Here is a 22,864-nt window from a genome sequence, read left to right on the forward strand (position 1 = left end):
TTGACCCGAGGTCTCCAAAGGAGGGGAAAAGAAGAGTAGACCTTAGGCACGTTCTGGTCACACTCATTTGTTTTTTAAATGCATGCAAATGTTTTGATGCGTTCATTCATAACCTGCTTATCACATTTCGAGACTCCATTCCCCTTCTCTCTGTGCTGATAAGCGATTCCATCTTCCGACAGGTTAAATATAGCCTCACTAAAAAAAATAACAGTATTGAAAGATGAGGGAATTAGGTTATCTTGCTGGGAGGGAGGAAGGGCGGGGTGTGCTATATTTAGACAAAAAGCCGTCGGTTTCATCCTCGCAGCAGGAATGAGGAAGGCGATCGATGAAAGGTGAGGGGAGTATCAGCATCGGGCCTTCTGGTTGCTTAGCAACCCTTCCATGCAATAAGCTTTGGTGTGAGGGCATAGCAAGAGATTTGATCTTATCCATATGTAACTTGTGTGGTTTAGTCCCTGCTTTCCGTTCTGCCCGGGACTCGAACGTGGGTCGTCGGTATGAGAGACGAGCATGCTAACTCCATCCATCCATTTTCTACCGCTTGTCCCTGTTGAGCTAATAATAAAAGCATGGGCTTGCAACCCAATAGCCAACACTGCTCTTGAGGTTGTGAGGGAGTGGGGTTTACTAATGTCATACTTGCCAACCGTCCCGGATTTTCCGGGAGACTCCCGAAATTCAGGCATAGCTGGAGGCCACGCCCCCTCCAGCTCCATGCGGAACTGAGTGAGGACAGCCTGTTTTTACGTCCACTTTCCCGCAATATAAACAGCGTGCCTGCCCAATGACGTTATAACTGTAGAATGATCGAGGGCGAGTTCTTGGTTTCTTATGTGGGTTTATTGTTAGGCAATTTCATTAACGTCCTCCCAGTGCGGTAACAACACACAACAACAGCAGTCACGTTTTCGTCTACCGTAAAGCAGTTTGTCTGCCGTAAACAGCAATATTGTGACACTCTTAAACAGGACAATACTGCCATCTACTGTACATGCACAACAACACCTCCAGGCAACTTCAACCCTTTACTAATACCCTCCTCCATTCACATCCCATCTCCACGGATTGTAAATAACCTAATGTAAATAATCGAATGTATTTCTAATGTATATACTTGTTCTTATGCTATCTGAACTCACTATGTTCTCTACTCACCGTACATATCCTACTAAGTAAGACCTACACAGTTTCAATGTCCATTTCTCTGTTGATGCAATTGTTGATGACTGAAGTACTGATATCAACCAAAGTTCCTTATCCCACCCCCCGGATTGTAAATAATGTAAATAATTCAATGTATATACTATGATGATTAACTTGTGTAATGAATGTATTATGTTGATAGTATATATTTGTACCATGAATTGATTAACGTGGACCCTTTAAACAAGTTGAAAAACTTATTCGGGTGTTACCATTTAGTGGTCAATTGTACGGAATATGTACTGAAATGTGCAATCTACTAATAAAAGTTTCAATCAATCAATCATGCATATGTGACAATACTCCTCCCCTCTTAACCACGCCCCCAACCACGCCTTTATGGAGGAATGTAGTTAATCATTGAGCCGGCACACAATATTATTAAAAAGTATTGATTTGAATCGTGAATAAATTTGAATCGACTCATTAGTCCCAAGATTTGAATTGAATCGTGCAGTCCCCAAAGATTCACAGCACGAATGACTTCCTTTAGTCATTTTTTTTTTTTTTGCAGCTTCATGCATTTTAATGTTTTAAATTTAAAAATCGCAAAATGAATCGCAATGGCAATTTTGGAGAGATAACGGAACAGAACACAATGATTTGCAAATCCTTTTCTGAAAAGGTGGAGCGGCAGAGGAAAAAGGACACGGCAAGGCTGAAAAGCAGCCCTTAGAGCAGGGGTCACCAACCTTTTTGAAAACAAGAGCTACTTCTTGGGTACTGATTAATGCGAAGGGCTACCAGTTTGATACACACTTAAATAAATTGCCAGAAATAGCCAATTTGTTCAATTTACCTTTAAGAAATAAATCTATATACATAAAAAAATGGGTATTTCTGTCTGTCATTCCATCGTACATTTTTTTCCTTTTACGGAAGGTTTTTTGTAGAGAATAAATGATGAAAAAACACTTAATTGAACGGTTTAAAAGAGGAGAAAACAGGAAAAAAATTAAAATTACATTTTGAAACATAGTATATCTTCAACTTCGACTCTTTAAAATTCAAAATTCAACAGAAAGAAAGAAGAGAAAAACTAGCTAATTCGAATCTTTTTCAAAAAAAAAAAAAATAATTATGGAACATCATTACTAATTTTTCCTGATTAAGATTAATTTTAGAATTTTGATGACATGTTTTAAATAGGTTAAAATCCAATCTGCACTTTGTTAGAATATATAACAAATTGGACCAAACTATATTTGTAACAAAGACAAATCATTATTTCTTCTAGATTTTACAGAACAAATTTTTTAAGAGAAATTCAAAAAATTCTAAAGATTTTCTAGATTTGCCAGAATATATATTTTTTTATTTTAATCATAATAAGTTTGAAGAAATATTTCACAAATATTCTTCTTTGTAAAAACAGAAGCTGAAATGAAGAATTAAATTAAAATGTATTTGTTAATCTTTACAATAAAAAAAATGAATTTACTGGAACGTTGATTTAAATCGTCAGGAAAGAAGAGGAAGGAATTTAAAAGGTAAAAAGGTATATGTGTTTAAAAATCATAAAATCATTTTTAAGGTGGTATTTTTTCTCTAAAATTGTCTTTCTGAAAGTTATAAGAAGCAAAGAAAAAAAATAAATTAATTTATTTAAACAAGCGAAGACCAAGTCTTTAAAATATTTTCATGGATTTTCAAATTCTATTTGAATTTTGTCTCTCTTACAATTAAAAATGTCGAGGTAAGCGAGACCAGCTTGCTAGTAAATAAATACAATTTAAAAAATAGAGGCAGCTCACTGGTAAGTGATGCTATTTGAGCTATTTTTTGAACAGGCCAGCGGGCGACTCATCTGGTCCTTACAGGCTACCTGGTGCCCTGGTGCCCTGGTGACCCCTGATTTAGGGCCTTAGCACACCCATAAATGCACCAATTCAATTGAATATAGGTTGAAAATGATTTGCAAATCATTGTATTCTGTTTTTATTTTCAATTTACACAACTTGCCAACTTCACTGGTTTTGGGTTTTGTAAGTCTATGAGCACAAACTGATGAAGCATACTCGGATGAAAGGGGAAACATCTTTTAAGACCAACCAAACAGTCCAGTTGCGACCGATTGAATTCCCTGAGATGACAATGACCTGGATGACTGAGTACATTTATAGACAACGTGCAAAAGTTTATGGACACACACACAGCTCATTAGCATTAAAGCTACAGACACACAGAATGGCATGTTCCTAGAAGTGTTTCAATTCCAGCATCAGGGACAGATTTTGGCCAACATACTATTGTGTTACCTCTGACACTTAAATACTACCCTATGAATATTGTATTAACTCCAACACAACATGTAAATACAAAGCTGCTGTGCAAGCATGCATGATGGCGGGTCATCGCGAGCAAGGCCCAAACAGAGCTATTGCAAGTAGGGTGTTTTTCTCCCCATGAAGGGTGGGGGGGGCTGCTGTGTTTCCGCGGCTTGGGCGGTGGTCACAGTGTATGAGGAAGAGGAGGAAGGAGGGGGGTTACTCACAGAGCGACAACGCCCCTCCCTCATTAATGAGGCGGGATGATGCGAGCCGGAGGAGGGGGGGGGCAGGCCTCATTAAGAAGTGTGTGTGTGTGTGGGGGGGGGGGGGGGGGGGGGCGGGGGGTGCTCAGTCAAGCTTGAAAGTTGGGGAGAGTTTGTGTTTGTTGTTGTAAACATGATTAAATATGAGCTCATGGCTAGCAAAGCACTAACTTCTACTTATAATATGGCCTGAAATCTGCATCACGATATATATTGCAATAACGACATGTATCACAATGTATTATTTGGCATATACATGATAATAGAAGCATGTTAGAACAGGGGTTTTTGATTGATTGATTGATTAAAACATTTATTAGTAGATTGCACAGTACAGTACATATTCCGTAATATTGACCACTAAATGGTAACACCCGACTTAAGTTTTTCAACTTGTTTAAGTCGGGGGTCCACGCTTTTTCTGCAGGCGAGCTGCTTTTCAATTGATCAAGTCGTGGGGATCTACCTCATTGATATATATAATTTATATTTATTTATTTATGAAAGATACGTTTTTGTTAACAAATTAATCAAATCAAATCAACTTTATCTATAAAGCACATTTAAAATTTACCACAGGGGTAGCCAAAGCGCTGTACAATGGGCAGGTTAAAAGATAATACGAGGCCCGAGCAAACAACACAACACAAACAGAACATGATAAAAAATAAATAAATAAAACATAAAAACAGGTTCACAGCAGGTGTATAATGGGGCGCCGTTGCAGGATGGATATCACTTAGTGTTAAAAGCCAAGGAATAAAAGTATGTTTTTAAGAGAGATTTAAAAACAGGAAGAGAGGAGGCTTGTCTAACACTCAGAGGTAGGTCGTTCCAGAGCTTGGGAGCAGCAGCAGCGAAAGCTCTGTCACCTCTAAGCTTCAGCCTTGTGTCAGGGACCGTCAGTAGCAGCTGATTTAAATGACTGAATTAAATGTGTTTAATGATAACTCAAGCATTTTTAACACATATAGTTAATATTGTTGGCCCTGTGATGAGGTGGCGACTTGTCCAGGTGCCTGAGATAGGCTCCAGTGACCCCCCCGCAAACCCAAAAGGGACAAGCGGTAGAAGATGGATGGATGTTAATAAGTCAATGGTGTTTAATGATAATACAAGCATGTTTAACACATACCATTAATATTGTTAACAAGTCAAAGGTGTTTAATGGTAATACGAGCATTTTTAACACATTAAGTTATTGTTAATAAGTCAAAAGTGTTTAATAATAATACAAGCATGTTTCACACATATAGTTAATATTATAAATAAGTTAAAGATGTTTAATGATAATACAAGCATTTTTTACACATATAGTTAATATTGTTAATTAGTCAAATTATGGCGATATACTCGATATATCACGGTTTTGTTTGATATTCGAGTATACGTTCTCACGCAATTGCTTTTAGCTGCTGGCATTTCACTACAAGGCTCTTCCCACTCCTTCTTGTGTCTCCTTCTCACAGACGGAATGCGCACCGCACCTTCTTACACACGTCACATACTGTCACGTCATACGTCACATACGTCATACATCCTTGCGGAGCATAGAGGTAGCAGCATGGTTAACGTTAGCTGTGATGCTAGCGGAGCCGTGCGAGTGGTAATACGAGGTGCGAATCTAGTAAACAAATGAAGGAAGAATTAATTCCCAAGAAAAACAGCAGGGGGTCCATCGTCTGGCGGGGGTTTGGCTTCAAGCGGGAATATGTCGAACAGACAAGCGTAATTTGTCAAGTGTGGGGCAAATACGTTGCTACCAAAAGTAGCATTGCTGCTAATATGTAGCATCATTTGAAAAGTCGCCTGCTAGAGAATGAAGAGTGCTTACTCCGCATGTCAACATCTCCATTCGGGGCCAAAACTAGTCAACAACAAAAGGAGATAATGTCGGCAGTAACCTACCACAAAGCGAAGGACGAACACTATTTGATTTCCTATTATGCAGCTCATTTTTTTGGACAGTTACTGAAATATCTTGTGTGAAATCATGCACAAAAGTGCACTTTATTTGTTTTAAATCAGGGGTGGTCATTACGTCGATCGCGATCGACTGGTCGATCTCGGAGGGTGTGTCAGTCGATCTCAAGCCAGGCATTAAAAAATAGACATAAAAATGAGCAATCATCAATCATACCAAGACTTCACTCTCATCAGTTGTTTGACATTCTCGGCACCCGAGGATCTTGTGGGATGACGCTGGCTGCTGCGAGCTCATATTTAAGAAAAAAATCACTAACAGGGCGGACGCAGAGAAACACATTTTATTTCTAGAGACTCCGTACCTACTGTCAAAACTAAAGACCGACTGCACAGTTCCTGTCTTCACCATAAAATACCTGTTTCATCCTGCCTGTGCTAACAAAATAAGAGTCTCAGAAAGCTAGCGTGCACAAGCTAGCAAGCTACGGAGTTTGATGCCAATGTATTTTTCCCCCGCCCTCAGCGACCGCTTTCTCACTTGCTTGCCCACCCGCACACTCACTGACGTCACTCACCTGCTGCCAGACATTAAAGGGCCACACACAAATGCTACTCTCATAACAAAGTGTTTAAAAACGAGTATGCAAGTTGGACTAATGAGATGCCAAATCCAACCACTTTCATGTGGTATTGGACAGAAAGGAGGACTTTTTTTCCTCCATTTGAAAATGCGGACGTTATCAGCACCACTGTCTAATTCCAGTCAATGTAAGTCATCAGAATCAAATACACCAACTTATATTCTTGTCTTCATGAAAGAAAGGAATCTATGTGTGTTAAACATGCTTGTATTATCATTAAACACCATTAACTTGTTAACAAAAATGTCTCTTTCATAAATAAATAAATATAAATTATAAATAGGAATGAGGTAGATCTCCTCGACTTGGTCAATTGAAAAGTAGCTCGCCTGCAGAAAAAGTGTGAGCGCCCCTGTTTTAAACTATTGTAGTGGCATTCTGTACAAAAAGTGCACTTTAATTTAGTGTTGTTTTGATACGTCATCTTAGTGACATCATGCACAAAAGTTCACTAATAACTTGTTTAAAAATGTCTCTGACAATCTTGCACTTTCTGTGTTGGAAATGACATGAATGTTTGTGCCACTGCTTAATAACCGTTTAATAAATACAGTTTTGGTTGTGATTTCCCTCTCTGCATGCGAGTTTAAAATGAGCATATATCAATGCAGTATGAAGAAGAATGTTTTAATGTAGACACATAGAATCATCATACTGCTGTGATTATTGTCACGCCTATTGTTCATGTTTTGTTTTGGTCATGTTATGTTTAGTTTTTCGGACATTTAGTTCTGTCTTTGCACTTCCTGGTTCGTTTTCCTCTCCATGCCAACCCATTAGTTCCACCTGGTCTCCTAGTCACGTCCCTGTCCTCAGCCTCACACCTGTTTTCACTAATCATCATAGCTGCTATTTAAGCCATTCTGTTTCTTTACTTCATCCTGGCAACTTCACCTCCTTCACGCCCTCGATCACCTCCTGCTAATGATATCCATGCTGTTTTTTTCCTCATACTCTTTCTCGTCACAGTAAGTGTTTTTGTTTGAGTTGGTCATAGTTCTGCCGTTGTGCAAGCTTTTGTTTCATGTTCATAGTTTATGCAATAGTGCAAGTGTTTGTTTCCATAGCCAAGTTTTCTACCTCCATCGTTAGCGCTTTTTGTTTGTCTTTTAGTAGTTATAGTGTTAAATAAATAAACACACTGCAAAAACTGAAATCTAAGAAAGATGAAATATCTCAAATAAGGGTGATATTTGCTCATTTTCTTACCGTAAGATAATTCTTCTAACTAAGCAGATTTTATGTTAGAGTCTTTTACTTGTTTTAAGGGTTTTGGTCCTAAATGATCGCAATAAGATATTACAGCTTGTAGCTGAGATTGTGTGACCTATATTGAGTAAAATATGCTTGAAACTACAATATCAACTGTTGCAAAGCTGTGTCATCAACACTCACAAGTAAAAAACTACCTTTTTTAAGTAATAATTTCTTATTTCAAGCATGAAAAAAAAAAAAATCATTACTTTGACACAATTGTCTCATATCAAAACAGATGACAGCCAAATGGACTTTGGTGGTTTATTTTCAATGAAATAATAGAAAACACATACTCATATAGTAGTGCACTTGTTATTAGTGAGAATATACTTATTTTAAGGTATTTTTGGGTTCATTGAGGATAGCTAATTTTACTTGTTTTGGAAAGTCTTGACAAGCCAAGTGTTCTTGTTCCATTGGCAGATAATTTTCCATCCATCCATTTCCTACCGCTTATTCCCTTTCGGGGTAGCGGGGGGCGCTGGCGCCTATCTCAGCTACAATCGGGCGGAAGGCGGGGTACACCCTGGACAAGTCCCCACCTCATCACAGGGCCAACACAGATAGACAGACAACATTCACACTCACATTCACACACTAGGGCCAATTTTAGTGTTGCCAATCAACCTTTCCCCAGGTGCATGTCTTTGGAAGTGGGAGGAAGCTGGAGAACATGCAAACTCCACACAGAAAGATCCTCAGCCTGGAATTGAACCCAGGACTGCAGGACCTCCGTATTGTAAGGCAGACGCACTAACCCCTCTGCCACCGTGAAGCCCGGCAGATAATTTTGCTTAGTTCAAATAAAATACCCCTCATTTTTGTATTTTTTTTTTTTCTTGTATTTGAACCTTGCTTTTTGCAGTGCATGTACTCACGTTCACGCCTGGCTCGTTCCAAATTCCCTCTGCGTCGAAGAAACAACCCACATCCAAGTCCAAGTTTGACAATTATATGCATTAAGTGTTCCATCCATCCATCCATCCATTTTCTGCCGCTTATTCCCGTTCGGGGTCGCGGGGGGCGCTGGCGCCTATCTCAGCTACAATCGGGCGGAAGGCGGGGTACACCCTGGACAAGTCGCCACCTCATCGCAGGGCCAACACAGATAGACAGACAACATTCACACTCACATTCACACACTAGGGCCCATTTAGTGTTGCCAATCAACCTATCCCCAGGTGCATGTCTTTGGAGGTGGGAGGAAGCCGGAGTACCCGGAGGGAACCCAGGCATTCACGGGGAGAACATGCAAACTCCACACAGAAAGATCCTCAGCGTGGAATTGAACCCAGGACTGCAGGACCTCCGTATTGTAAGGCAGACGCACTAACCCCTCTGCCACCGTGAAGCCCGGCAGATAATTTTGCTTAGTTCAAATAAAATACCCCTCATTTTTGTATTTTTTTTTTTCTTGTTTTTGAACATTGACTTTTTGCAGTGCATGTACTCACGTTCACGCCAAATTCCCTCTGCGTCAAAGAAACAACCCAAATCCAAGTCCAAATTTGACAATTATATACATTAAGTGTTCATTCAAGGCAATATATATATATATATTGTGTATCGCGATATGGCCTAAAAATATTTAAAAAAGGCCTAGCCCTAGAACTGCCATTGAAAATAAAATAAATAAGCAACAAAATGCTGAACTAACTGGTGAATGTCAAACACAGGATGTACTAACCAGTGGCCTGGCATGCATGTTTGTGTTTTCAGTCGTTTCTGATCATACGTCGGCATGGAAGCATATCCAAAACCCTCCCAAATCCCGAGCTAAAATAAGATGCTTTATGGAGCTCCAGCGTGTTGCCAACCGGAAGTGGTTAACCGACGCTAATGGAGACATTTATTAGATTGTACTCTGTGTAAGGGAGAGAGGCGGCTCATATTCCACACTGAAAGCTCTCTCGTCATTTTATTAGAGGCGCATCGCTCCATCAAGTGTTTCCTGCGCACCACCCGCCCCGTTCCCAAAGATTTATGTGTCCATCCTTGCCGAGTTCTGACATGCTAAGAGGATTACGCGGCGATGCAATGTTGCCATTTTCTGATGATGAGTTAATCCAAAACATGGCAGCGCCGCTGGGCTGTAATGACATGCACAAGCGGGCCAAAGCTGCAGTGTGATGATGATTAGAGTGACGTAACCTCTGAAGTCAGCGCGCACAAGGATGAACCTGTGCCATCGCTCGCCGCCAAAAAGAGTCCCGGCAAAGATTAGCCACGCGAATATAAAACCTGGTCTTTGTGCTTTGCTGTGGAACATTTGTCCCGGGGTGGGGGGAGGTTAGAACCCGGTCTCAAATTTCCTCGACACATGATGGCACTTGTGTGGCATGTCACACGCTCGCAGACGTTTTGATGGTCATCCCGCGAGAATGTGCGCCCACAGAGGCCAGGATTGTGTCGGAAATAAATGTGAACCCAGTGTGATTCGGGTCACATGATGAACGCTCACTTTAAAAAAAAAAAAAAAAAAAATGCATGGAATCTACATTCTGGAGCGCACACACACACACTCCTCTGTTTCTTACTTCGCATGATGGAGCTGTGGGTCGATTCTCCTCATTGTCCTGCGGCGAGTCGCAGCAACGCGCTGCCATCATTTCACGTCACAAACACTCAAGGGGGAGAAGTCCTGCCGAGCCCACATGGAACTTGAGTGGGTGACGCCGAAATAGGAAGGGGAAATAGGTCCTAATCCACGCCGTCGTCTGTCCTCATGTCCGGTGGAGGTGGAAATCTGAGAGGGACATTTGACAGTTGGGCAATTACAATTTGTTTTGCAAGTTTGAGTCCAAAAAAGTTAAAAAAAAAAGCATTCACCGGACACAAAAGACTGTCACACACACACTAGGTGTGGCGAAATTATCTTCTGCATTCGACCCTTCACCATACTTGCCAACCCTCCCGGATTTTCCAGGAGACTCCCGAAATTCAGTACCTCGCCCCGATAACCTCCCGGGACAAATTTTCTCCCGAAATTCAGGCGGAGCTGGGGGCCAGCCCCCTCCAGCTCCATGCAGACCTGAGTGAGGACAGCCTGTTTTCACGTCCGCTTTCCCACAATATAAACAGCGTGCCTGCCCAATGACGTTATAACTGTAGTATGATCAAGGGTGAGTTCTTGGTTTCTTATGTGGGTTTATTGTTAGGCGGTTTCATTAACGTCCTCCCAGCGCGGTAACAACACACAACAACAGCAGTCACGTTTTCGTCTACCATAAAGCAGCTTGTCTGCCGTAAACAGCAATGTTGTGACACTCTTAAAGGCCTACTGAAATGAGATTTTCTTATTTAAACGGGGATAGCAGGTCCATTCTATGTGTCATACTTGATCATTTTGCGATATTGCCATATTTTTGCTGAAAGGATTTAGTAGAGAACATCCACAATAAAGTTCGCAACTGGAGAAAAGCCTCTACCGGAGGTCGCAGACGATGACGTCACAGGTTGAGGGCTCCTCATATATTCACATTTATTTTAATGGGAACCTCCAACAAAAACAGCTATTTAGACCGAGAAAACGACAATTTCCCCATAAATTTGAGCGAGGATGAAAGATTCGTGTTTGAGGATATTGATAGCGACGGACTAGGGAAAAAAAACAAAAAAAAGTTAAAAAAAAAAAAACCGCGATTGCATTGAGACGGACGCACATGTTTTTAGACACATTTACTAGGATAATTCTGGGAAATTCCTTATCTTTCTATTGTGTTGCTAGTGTTTTAGTGAGTTCAACAGTACCTGATAGTCGGAAGTGTATGTCCACAGCCGGGTGTTGACGGCAGCTGTATGGACGGCACAAGCTCAGCTGATATCCGGTAAGTGGCGACTTTTTAACCACAATTTTCTCACCGAAATCTGCTGGTTGACATGTAGTCGGGATCCATGTCCGCTGTGATCCATACTAAAGCTTCACCTCTGTGAATTTTAAACAAGGAATCACCGTTCACCTCTGTGAATTTTAAACAAGGAATCACCGTGTGTTTGTGTGGCTAAAGGCTAAAGCTTCCCAACTCCGTCTTTCTACTTTGACTTCTCCAATATTAATTGAACAAATTGCAAAAGATTCAGCAACACAGATGTCCAAAATACTGTATAATTATGCCGTTAAAGCAGACGACTTTTAGCTGTGTGTACAGCGCTCATATTCATAACAGCCCGTGACGTCACACAAACACGTCATCGTTACGCGACGTTTTCAAGAAAAAAGTCCTGGGAAATTTAAAATTGCAATTTAGTAAACTAAAAGGCCGTATTGGCATGTGTTGCAATGTTAATATTTCATCATTGATATATAAACTATCAGACTGCGTGGTGGGTAGTAGTGGGTTTCAGTGTTCCTTTTAAACAGGACAATACTGCCATCTACTTTACATGCATATGGTTAGAAAAATAGTGACACAGAATAGAACAAGGACGGACAATTCAACCCTTAACTCAACAATGAGTAGTGAGTGTTGTGTGTGTGTGTGTATGTGTAAATAAATGAACACTGAAATTCAAGTATTTCTTTTATCTATATATACATATAAACATATAGTTGTGTATATATATATATATATATATATATATATATATATATATATATATATAAGGAGACACGCAAGGACATTAACACATCCGACACGTACGTAGGATTAACCGAAGGAGCGTTCAAAACAAGATGGAATAATCACAACGCCTCCTTTAGAAACCAGACTTTGCGGAATTCTACAGAACCCAGCAAACACATTTGGAACCTCAAAGACAATAATGTTGAATATTCAATAACATGGCAAATTCTTGCATCAAGCACACCTTACAACAGTGGTAATAAAAGATGCAACCTATGCTTAAAAGAGAAACTGTTTATTATATATCATCCAGATCTATCATCCCTCAACAAGCGCAGTGAAATCATTTCAACATGCCGCCACAGACGGAAACACCTCCTAGGTAACACATGAGCCAATCACCACACCCTACGCCTGCTTGTACCCACCCACTCTGTGCCCTACATAAACCGTGGTATGTGAATGCTTCCATTAAAATCTCCTGATGATTGAGGGAACCCCTCATGAAACAGTTCTGTAGAGATGAAGTAGTCTTGTGATTTTTTTCCCACACCTACATACGTATGTTTGTAAAAAAATTAAAAATATTTAAAAAATTAATGGATAGGTTGATTGGCAACACTAAATTGGCCCTGCTGTGTGAATGTTGTGTGTCTATCTGTGTTGGCCCTGTGATGAGGTGACGACTTGACCAGGGTGTACCCCGCTTTCCGTCCATGTGCAGCTAGGATAGGATCCAGCACCCCCGCAACCCCAAAAGGGACAAGCGGTAGAAAATGGAGGGATGGAGATTCCATTGAACATTTTTGCGGGGGAATTTTGTCGGGTCTAAACTTGTCAAATTTTATCAGAGCTATGTAACGCGAGTACATGTTCAAGCTCAAAATGTCGATATTGTGGATAAAGTATGTTATATATGTTCTACGTCATCATTGTTGGTGTAAAGTGGTGATAAAATAAAAAAATAATGTAAACGCAGTGGAACTCTTAAAACAGCGGTCCTGTCGCTACTCACGATGGCGCGTTCGAGTGTGAAAAGTTAACGTTAAAGTACCAATGATAGTGGTAGGATTATCCTCTGCATTTGACCCATCACCCTCTGGGAGGGGAGGGGAGCAGTGAGCAGCAGCGGTGGCCACGCCTGGCAATCATATTTGGTGATTTAACCCCCAATTCCAACCCTTGATGCTGAGTGCCAAGCATGGAGGTAATGGGTCCCACTTTTATAGTCTTTGGTATGACTCGGCCGGGGTTTGAACTCACGACCTACCGATGTTAGGGCGGACACTCTAACCACTGAGCAGGATATAAGAGGATAATGCATACATTTATCAATCGTTTTCAAAACGGTTAAAAAAAAAGGTGGACTCCAAAAATGTACTATGGGACCCCAAAGAGCGGCAAATACATACAAACATACAACATTAACTCAGTGTTTATCAATTACTTTTAGTTGTGTCCATTCTACGCAGAACAGACTGAACTAAACCTAACATTTTTTTCACCCCCAAATGCTACTTATTTGTACAAACCACGTTTCCATATGAGATGGGAAATTGTGTTAGATGTAAATAAAAACAAAATACAGTGATTTGCAAATCCTTTTCAACCCATATTCAATTGAATATGCTACAAAGACAACATATCTGATGTTCAAACTGATAAACTTTTTTTTTTTGCAAATAATCATTAACTTGGCAATAAATACTGCTAAAGTTGAGGAATGCTCATCAAACACTTATTTGGAACATCCCACAGGTGTGCAGGCTAATTGGGAACAGGTGGGTGCCATGATTGGGTACAAGAAAGGATGGGGCGAGGTACACCCCTTTGTCCACAACTGCGTGAGCAAATAGTCAAACAGTTTAAGAACAACGTTTCTTAAAGTGCAATTGCAAGAAATTTAGGGATTTCAACATCTATGGTCATAATATCCTCAAAAGGGTCAAAGAATCTGGAGAAATCACTCCACGTAAGCAGCATGGCCGGAAACCAACATTGAATGACAGTGACCTTCAATCCCTCAGACGGCAGTGTATCAAAAACCGACATCAATCTCTCAAGGATATCACCACATGGGCTCAGGAACACTTCAGAAAACCACTGTCACTAAATACAGTTTGTTGCTACATCTGTAAGTGCAAGTTAAAGCCTTACCATGCAAAGCGAAAGCCATTTCTCAACAACATCCAGAAACGCCGCCAGCTTCTCTGGGCCCGAGATCATCTAAGATGGACTGATGCAAAGTGGAAAAGTGTTCTGTGGTCTGACGAGTCCACATTTCAAATTGTTTTTGGAAATATTCGACATCCTGTCATCCAAACCAAAGGGGAAGCGAACCATCCAGACTGTTATCGACGCAAAGTTCAAAAGCCAGCATCTGTGATGGTATGGGGGTGCATTACTGCCCAAGGCATGGGTAACTTACACATCTGTGAAGGCACCATTAAGGCTGAAAGGTACATACAGGTTTTGGAACAACATATGCTGCCATCTAAGCGGCATCTTTTTCATGGACGCCCCTGCTTATTTCAGCAAGACAATGCCAAGCAACATTCAGCACGTGTTACAACAGCGTGGCTTCGTAAAAAAAGAGTGCGGGTACTTTCCTGGCCCGCCTGCAGTCCAGACTTGTCTCCCATCGAAAATGTTTGGCGCATTATGAAGTGTAAAATACGACAGCGGAGACCCCGGACTGTTGAACGACTGAAGCTCTACATAAAACAAGAATGGGAAAGAATTCCACTTTCAAAGCTTCAACAATTAGTTTCCTCAGTTCCCAAACGTTTATTGATTGTTGTTAAAAGAAAAGGTGATGTAACACAGTGGTGAACATGCCCTTTCCAAACTACTTTGGCATGTGTTGCAGCCATGAAATTCTACGTTAATTATTATTTGCAAAGTTTATGAGTTTGAACATCAAATATCTTGTCTTTGTAGAGCATTCAATTGAATATGGGTTGACAATGATTTGCAAATCATTGTATTCTGTTTATATTAACATCCAACACAATTTCCCAACTCATACTGAAACGGGGTTTGTAACTTAATAGTGCAAAATCAACTTTCAAAAAACAAACAAAAAAAATACTGGTATATTAAATAAAATTCCAATAAAGCAATGAATGCCTCTTTTCTATTTGCAGCCTTCTGAGGTAAATATCAGCATTAACTTTTTCCACAGGCTAATAAATTTGAAAATAAAATAACAATGAGGTGGGCGGGGTTAGGGGGTCGGGGTTAGGTGGTAGCGGGGGATGTATATTGTAGCGTCCCGGAAGAGTTAGTGTTGCAAGGGATTCAGGGTATTTGTTCTGTTGTGTTCATGTTGTGTTACGGTGCGGATGTTCTCCCGAAATGTGTTTGTCATTCTAGTTTGGTGTGGGTTCACAGTGTGGCGCATATTTGTAACAGTGTTAAGGTTGTTTATACCGCCACCCTCAGTGTGACCTGTATGGCTGTTGACTAAGTATGCGTTGCATTCACTAATGTGTGTGTACAAGCCGTATATATTAAGTTACTTGGCCGGCACGCCGTTAGTATGGGGGGAAAGCGGACGTGACGACAGGTTGAAGAGAACGTTAAAGGCAGTGCCTACAGGGCATGCCCCCAATATTATTGTCCGGGTAGAAATCGGGCGAAATTCGGGAGAATGGTTGCCCCGGGAGATTTCTGGGAGGGGCGCTGAATTTCAGGAGTCTCCCGGGAAAATCGGGAGGGTTGGCAAGTATGAGTATTAGCGGTGAATGCAGTGTTACAGCGGCACCGCCAGCTCTAATGTTCATTTGATATTGTCTTAAGGGCCAGATTAAATTGAACGGCGGGCCAAATTTGGCCCACGGGCCAGATATCGACACCCATGTCTTAGTGTTCTTCAATATTTTTTGTCAAGCCCTTGCTAATCAAAACAGAATGAACAAACCCATGAAAAAATGTTCACGCCCGCCCTGAATTAAAATACTAGTTATCTGTACTAAACACCAGTTGCTGGAACCAGCATTCTGCAAACACAGGCACACAAAAACCTGCTCCAATGCATTTACTGGACACATTAACTCAGGATTTCTCAGTTATTTTCAGCCATACCTATGCTATACAACACAGAATAAACAAAAATCTAAATTTTTTCCACACCTCTCCCCGCCCCTCGAATTTAAATACTAAATATCTCTGCAAACAACCGGTTGCTGGCAGTACCAATCTGTGAACAATCTTAGGATAAAGTAAACACAGAAAAACCTGCTCCAGTGCAATTACCGGACACATCTGCATAGTGATTTCTGAATTATTTTCTGTCAAGCTCATGCAAACCAGAACATTCACGCTTGCCATGAAATAAAATACTAGTTCATCTGTACTTAACACCAGTTGCTTCTGCAAACGCGGGCACACACAAAAAATGTTATAGTGCATTTACTGGACACATGAGCTCAGTGCTTCTTAATTATTTTTAGTCATGCCCATGCTCTACAGCAGTGGTTCTCAAATGAGGGTACGCGTACCCCTGGGGGTACTTGAAGGTATGCCAAGGGGTACGTGACATTTTACTAAAATATTCTAAAAATAGCAACAAATCAAAAATCCTTTGTAAATATATTTATTGAATAATACTTCAACAAAATATGAATGTAAGTTCATAAACTGTGAAAAGAAATGCAACAATGCAATATTCAGTGTTGACAGCTAGATTTTTTTGTGGACATGTTCGCTAAATATTGTTTATTTTCAAAATATTCTTTTTTTGTGAAGAGATGTTTAGAATTAAGTTCATGAATCCAGATGGATCTCTATTACAATCCCCAAAGAGGGCACTTTAAGTTGATGATTACTTCTATGTGTTGAAATCTTTATTTATAATTGAATCACTTGTTTATTTTTCAACAAGTTTTTAGTTGTTTTTATATCTATTTTCCAAATAGTTCAAGAAAGACCACTACAAATGAGCAATATTTTGCACTGTTATACAATTTAATAAATCAGAAACTGATGACATAGTGCTGTATTTTACTACTTTATCTCTTTTTTTCAACCAAAAATGCTTTGCTCTGATTAGGGGGTACTTGAATTAAAAAAAAATTCACAGGGGGTACATCACTGAAAAAAGGTTGAGAACCACTGCTCAACAAAACCCTATGTCTTTTCACCCCTCTGACCCCCCAAACTCAAATACTATATATCTGTACAAACCACCAGTTGCTAGCACTAGCAGACTTACAATATAGTAAATTTATCACAAAAACCTTCTCCAATGCATTCACCTGACACATTACCTTAGCGCTTTTCTCAGTTATTTTCCGACATGCCCTTGCTAATCAGAACCGAATCGACAAAACCCTAAAAAAAATGTCCACATCCCACCAACCCCCCAATTCCAATATTGTTTAATCCAACAAACAAACAGTTCCGTAGACAATTATCAAAATAATCTGTGATAACATCTGCAACTACTTAAAACAATTTCCAAGTAAAGTTTACTCCCCTCCACCCAATGAGAGTTGCTTATTTTGGCTTATTCATGATATTGTTCTATAGTCCATTGGGAACATGCTTAACACTTGCACAAGTTTGAAGAAGCAGCTCTTGTTTAATCCTAGTCAAAGTGTGTTCTGCAAGATTGATATGGTATATAATACAACAATAACATATTATATATGCCGAGGACCATTATAATTAGAAAATATATACACTTGGTGCAATGTTGTGCATTTTTACCCCAATGGAATTTGTAAACATAACATTGTTGGGACTAGCATACTTACATTACAATAAAGTAAAGATGCACAAAAACCTGCTCCACTTCATTCACCTGACACATTACCTTAGCGTTTTTCTCAATTATTTTCCGTCATGCCCATGCTATTACAACCAAATTACCAAAACCTACATTTTTTGTCACACCCTACCTCCCCCAATTCCAATACTATTTATTCCCACAAACCAACAGTTGCGCAAACAATCACCTGATTATCAAAATAATCTGCGTTAACATCTGCAACTATTTAAAACAATTTCCATGTTAAGTTTACTCCCTTCACCCCCACAGAGAGTTGCTTATTTTGGCTTTTTCATGACATTACTATATAGTCCATTGTGAAAAATGCTTAAAGGGGAACATTATCACCAGACCTATGCAAGCGTCAATATATACCTTGATGGTGCAGAAAAAAGACCATATATTTTTTTAGCCGATTTCCGAACTCTAAATGGGTGAATTCTGGCGAATTAAACGCCTTTCTGTTTATCGCTCTTCTTGAGATGACGTCGGAATGTGACGTCTCCGAGGTAATACAGCCGCCATTTTAATTTTCAACGCATTACAAACACCGGGTCTCAGCTCTGTTATTTTCAGTTTTTTCGAATATTTTTTGGAACTTTGGTGACATCATGCCTCGTCGGTGTGTTGTCGGAGGGTGTAACAACACTAACAGGGAGGGATTCAAGTTGCACCACTGGCCCGAAGATGCGAAAGTGTCTGCCGCCAGACCCCCATTGAATGTGCTGGAGTGTCTCCACATTTTACCGGCGATGACAGACATGGCACAGAGATGTATGGATAACCTGCAGATGCATTTGCAACGATAAAGTCAAAGAAATCACAAAGGTGAGTTTTGTTGATGTTGACTTATGTGCTAATCAGACATATTTGGTTGCGGTGTGACTGCCAGCTAATCGATGCTAACATGCTACGCTAATCAACGCTAACATGCTATTTACCGGCGGTGCTAAAGCAGACATGGCATAGAGATGTATGGATAACCTGCAGATGCATTTGCAACGATAAAGTCAATGAATTCACAAAGGTGAGTTTTGTTGATGTTGACTGCCAGCTAATCGATGCTAACATGCTATGCTAATTGATGCTAACATGCTATTTACCGGCGGTGCTAAGGCAGACATGGCGCAGAGATGTATGGATAACCTTCAGATGCATTTGCAACTATATTACGTTTACTTCCACCCACATTTAATGCGAAAAAAACATTTACCAATCGAAGGATTTTAGTTGCTCCAGTGTCACGAGATGCGAAAGTTCTGATCGTTTGGTCCGCACATTTTACCGGCGATGCTAACGCAGCTATTCGGCCATGCTATGGCTATGAATAGCGTCAATAGCTATTCGCTCAATAGCTTCAGTTTCTTCTTCAATACTTTCATACTCCAACCATCCGTTTCAATACATGCGTAATCTGTTAAATCGCTTAAGTCGCTGAAATCAGAGTCTCAATCCGAGCTAATGTCGCTATATCTTGCTGTGGTATTCGCCGTTGTTTGTTTACATTGGCAGCACTGTATGACGTCACAGGGAAATGGATAGTCGCATCGCAAATAACGAAAATCAAGCACATTAAAGCTTTTTTTAGGGATATTCTGGTACCGGTAAAATTTTGAAAAAAAAATCAAAAAATACAACAAGCCACTGGGAACTGATTTTTATTGTTTTTAACCCGTTTGAAATTGTGATAATGTTCCCCTTTAACACTTGCAAAAGTCTGAAGAAGCAGATCTTGTGTAATCCTAGTCAAAGTGTGTTCTGTAAAAGTAACATATAATATATGCCGAGGACCCTAAATATTGGAAAATATTTACACTTGGTACTATGCATTTTTACCCCAAGAAAATTGTAAACATAATAATTTTGGGAATAAAGTACCGTATTTTTCGGACTATAAGTCACAGTTTTCATAGTTTGGCCGGGGGTGCGACTTATACTCAGGAGTGATTTATGTGTGAAATTATTAACACATTACCGTAAAATATCAAATAATATTATTTAGCTCATTCACGTAAGAGACTAGACGTATAAGATTTCATAGGATTTATCGATTAGGAGTGACAGATTGTTTGGTAAACGTATAGCATGTTCTATATGTTATAGTTATTTGAATGACTCTTACCATAATATGTTACGTTAACATACCAGGCACCTTCTCAGTTGGTTATTTATGTGTCATATAACGTACACTTATTCAGCCTGTTGTTCACTATTCTTTATTTATTTTAAATTGCCTTTCAAATGTCTATTCTTGGTGTTGGGTTTTATCAAATACATTTCCCCAAAAAATGCGAGTTATACTCCGGTGCGACTTATATATGTTTTTTTCCCCTTCTTTATTATGCATTTTCGGCAGATGCGACTTAGACTCTGGAGCAACCTATACTCCGAAAAATACGGTAGACACAAAAACATGCTCCAGTGCATTTACCTGACACATTAAATTAGCTCTTTTCTCACTTATTTTTTTATCGTGCCCATGCTAATCAGAACCGAATAAAAAAAAACCTACATTTTTCTCCACGCCCCACTTCCCCCAATTCCAATACTATTCATTCCTACAAACCAACATTTCCGCAGACAATTATCATCAAAATAATCTGTGATAATCTGCAACTACTCAAAACAATTTCCAAGTTAAGTTTACGCCCCACCCCCTACCGAGCTACTTATTTTGGCTTATTCATGATAATGTTATATTGTGAACATGTCTATTGTGAACATGCTTAAAGGCCTACTGAAACCCACTACTACCGACCACGCAGTCTGATAGTTTATAAATCAATGATGAAATATTAACATTGCAACACATGCCAATATGGCCTTTTTAGTTTACTAAATTGCAATTTTAAATTTCCGGAAGATGAAGCCTTACTATGGATCAGAGCGGTCAAGCAAACATGGATCCCGACTACATGTCAACCGGCAGTTTTCGGTGAGAAATTTGTGGTAATAAGTCACCTCTTACCGGAGACATCAGCGGAGCATCCGTCCTGCTGCAGCTGGCGTCAACACACCCGTGGCCACACCCCTCCGACTTTCAGGTACTATTTAATCTCACTAAAACACTGGCAACACAATAAGCAGATAAGGGATTTTCCAGAATTATCCTAGTAAATGTGTCTAATAACATCTAAATCGCTACCACTGCAATCGCCTTTTTTTTTTTGTAACTTTTTTTTTTCTAGTCCTTCACTCTAAATTTCCTCATCCACGAATCTTTCATCCTCGCTAATGGAGAAATTGTCGCTTTCTCGGTCCGAATAGCTCTAGCTGCTTCCGGTAAAGGCAAGGCTTTTTTATTAGCGACCAAAAGTTGCAAACTTTATCGTCGATGTTCTCTACTAAATCCTTTCAGCAAAAATATGGCAATATCGTGAAATTATCAAGTATGACACATAGAATGGACCTGCTACCCCGTTTGAATAAGAAAATCTCATTTCAGTAGGCCTAAAATACTTGCACAAGTCTGAAAGTGGTTAGAGTTTCCGCCGTGATATCGGTAGGTCGTGAGTTCAAACCCCAGTCATACCACAGACTATAGAAATGGGATCCAATAGCTTCCTGCTTGGCTTTCAGCATCAAGGGTTGGAATTGGGGGTTAAATCACCAAAAATGATTCCCGGGCGTGGCCACTGCTGCTGCCCACTACTCCCCTCACCTCCCAGGGGGTAATCAAGGGTGATGGGTCAAATGCAGAGAATAATTTCTTCATTGGTACTTTCACTTTAACTAAAAATCAGGCATGTGATTTGACCACAATGAAAAAGACTGAAAAAATACCAAATGTAAAAATGTCATTCTTTTCGCCAAAATAAGATATGAATTTATGAAAATAATGAAACATGTTTAGTATTGTTTACTCATATTTGAAAATAGGAAATAATAATAATGTGAGGACACTGACATATTGCATGAACCAAGTGTGAAAATATTTACCTTCAAGATTGTTACAACACTGACAATATTGTTTTAAGACACCACATAAGAACTTAATATTACAAAATAGTACTATATGCACATTTATTTCAAATAAATTGTTAACTGGAATCAATTATGCGACTATTTGAATTTCTGTAATTTCATAATATATTTTCAGGTGGCTTTCTATTTTTAGAAAAAAACATTTATATTTCGCAAAGCAATAATTGGTTAATATTTAAAACAAACATGCGTATTTCGCAAGCAAATATTTTTTTTAGCTTACCTCATTATTAACTACTCTGTCTGCAACTGAAGTGGGTTGTTTGGGCGGATCTTTCCTCTCGATGTCTACGGCAGTTGTCGATGTAAACAAAGGATGAAGTCCGTAAGGTTAGCTCACTTTTGGTTGACATCCAAAAGTACCAGCAAGTGAAAAGTTTGTTTTCATTGCTTCAAGTTGCTTCATATGTTTTTGGCGTTTCGCATGTACTTCCAAAGCCTTGAAACCTCGTGATCCATAGTCAATATTATCATGACACCACGTGCACAAAACTTTTCCGGGACGATGGATTTTCCGAATAAAATCGCAGAACAAAGTCGTAACTTCCTTCTTCCCAACAGTATCAGTGATTTCCCTTTCCATTCAGTCCCATCGAAACTTATTTTGGACATGTTTATCAATTTCTTTTACTCGTGAAGCGTCCTTTTTCTCGAGAACCGACATCGTTTACATCTGGAAAATGGCGGTAATAACGTCATCATTCATAACAGATGTCCTGATTGGTCACAAGGAACATATCAACCAATCAACTACGGCGTAATATAAGATACGTCTCGATTACAAAAGACGAATCGGCAAGTAAACGAATCTTTACTTAGGGTCGGAAAAAAAAAAAAGAGAAACGGAAGATAATTTTTTTTACCCCCCCCCCGGGATTAAAAAAGACGGAATTCCGACCTTAGACGGAAAAATCACATGCCTGAAAAATGGATATGGTATAATACAACAATAACCAAGGACCATAAATAATAGAAAATA

General features: G+C 39.7%; 2 protein-coding genes across 4 annotated transcripts in view; one reads left to right on the forward strand and one right to left on the reverse strand.

Moving 5' to 3' along the window:
• LOC133569335 (threonine synthase-like 1) overlaps nt 1–22,864 on the forward strand; it is a 256,540-nt gene that overhangs the window by 154,383 nt on the left and 79,293 nt on the right. The gene's annotated exons all lie outside the window — the stretch shown is intronic.
• LOC133569333 (rho GTPase-activating protein 21) overlaps nt 1–22,864 on the reverse strand; it is a 156,595-nt gene that overhangs the window by 132,886 nt on the left and 845 nt on the right. The window contains exon 2 of the mRNA XM_061921576.1: nt 10,104–10,312. Coding sequence (XP_061777560.1) covers nt 10,104–10,175 — 72 coding nt within the window. The 5' untranslated portion in view covers nt 10,176–10,312. The remainder of the gene's footprint in view (nt 1–10,103; nt 10,313–22,864) is intronic.

Source organism: Nerophis ophidion, linkage group LG15 (assembly GCF_033978795.1).
Source record: "Nerophis ophidion isolate RoL-2023_Sa linkage group LG15, RoL_Noph_v1.0, whole genome shotgun sequence".
In the NCBI taxonomy this organism is placed as follows: Eukaryota; Metazoa; Chordata; class Actinopteri; order Syngnathiformes; family Syngnathidae; genus Nerophis; species Nerophis ophidion.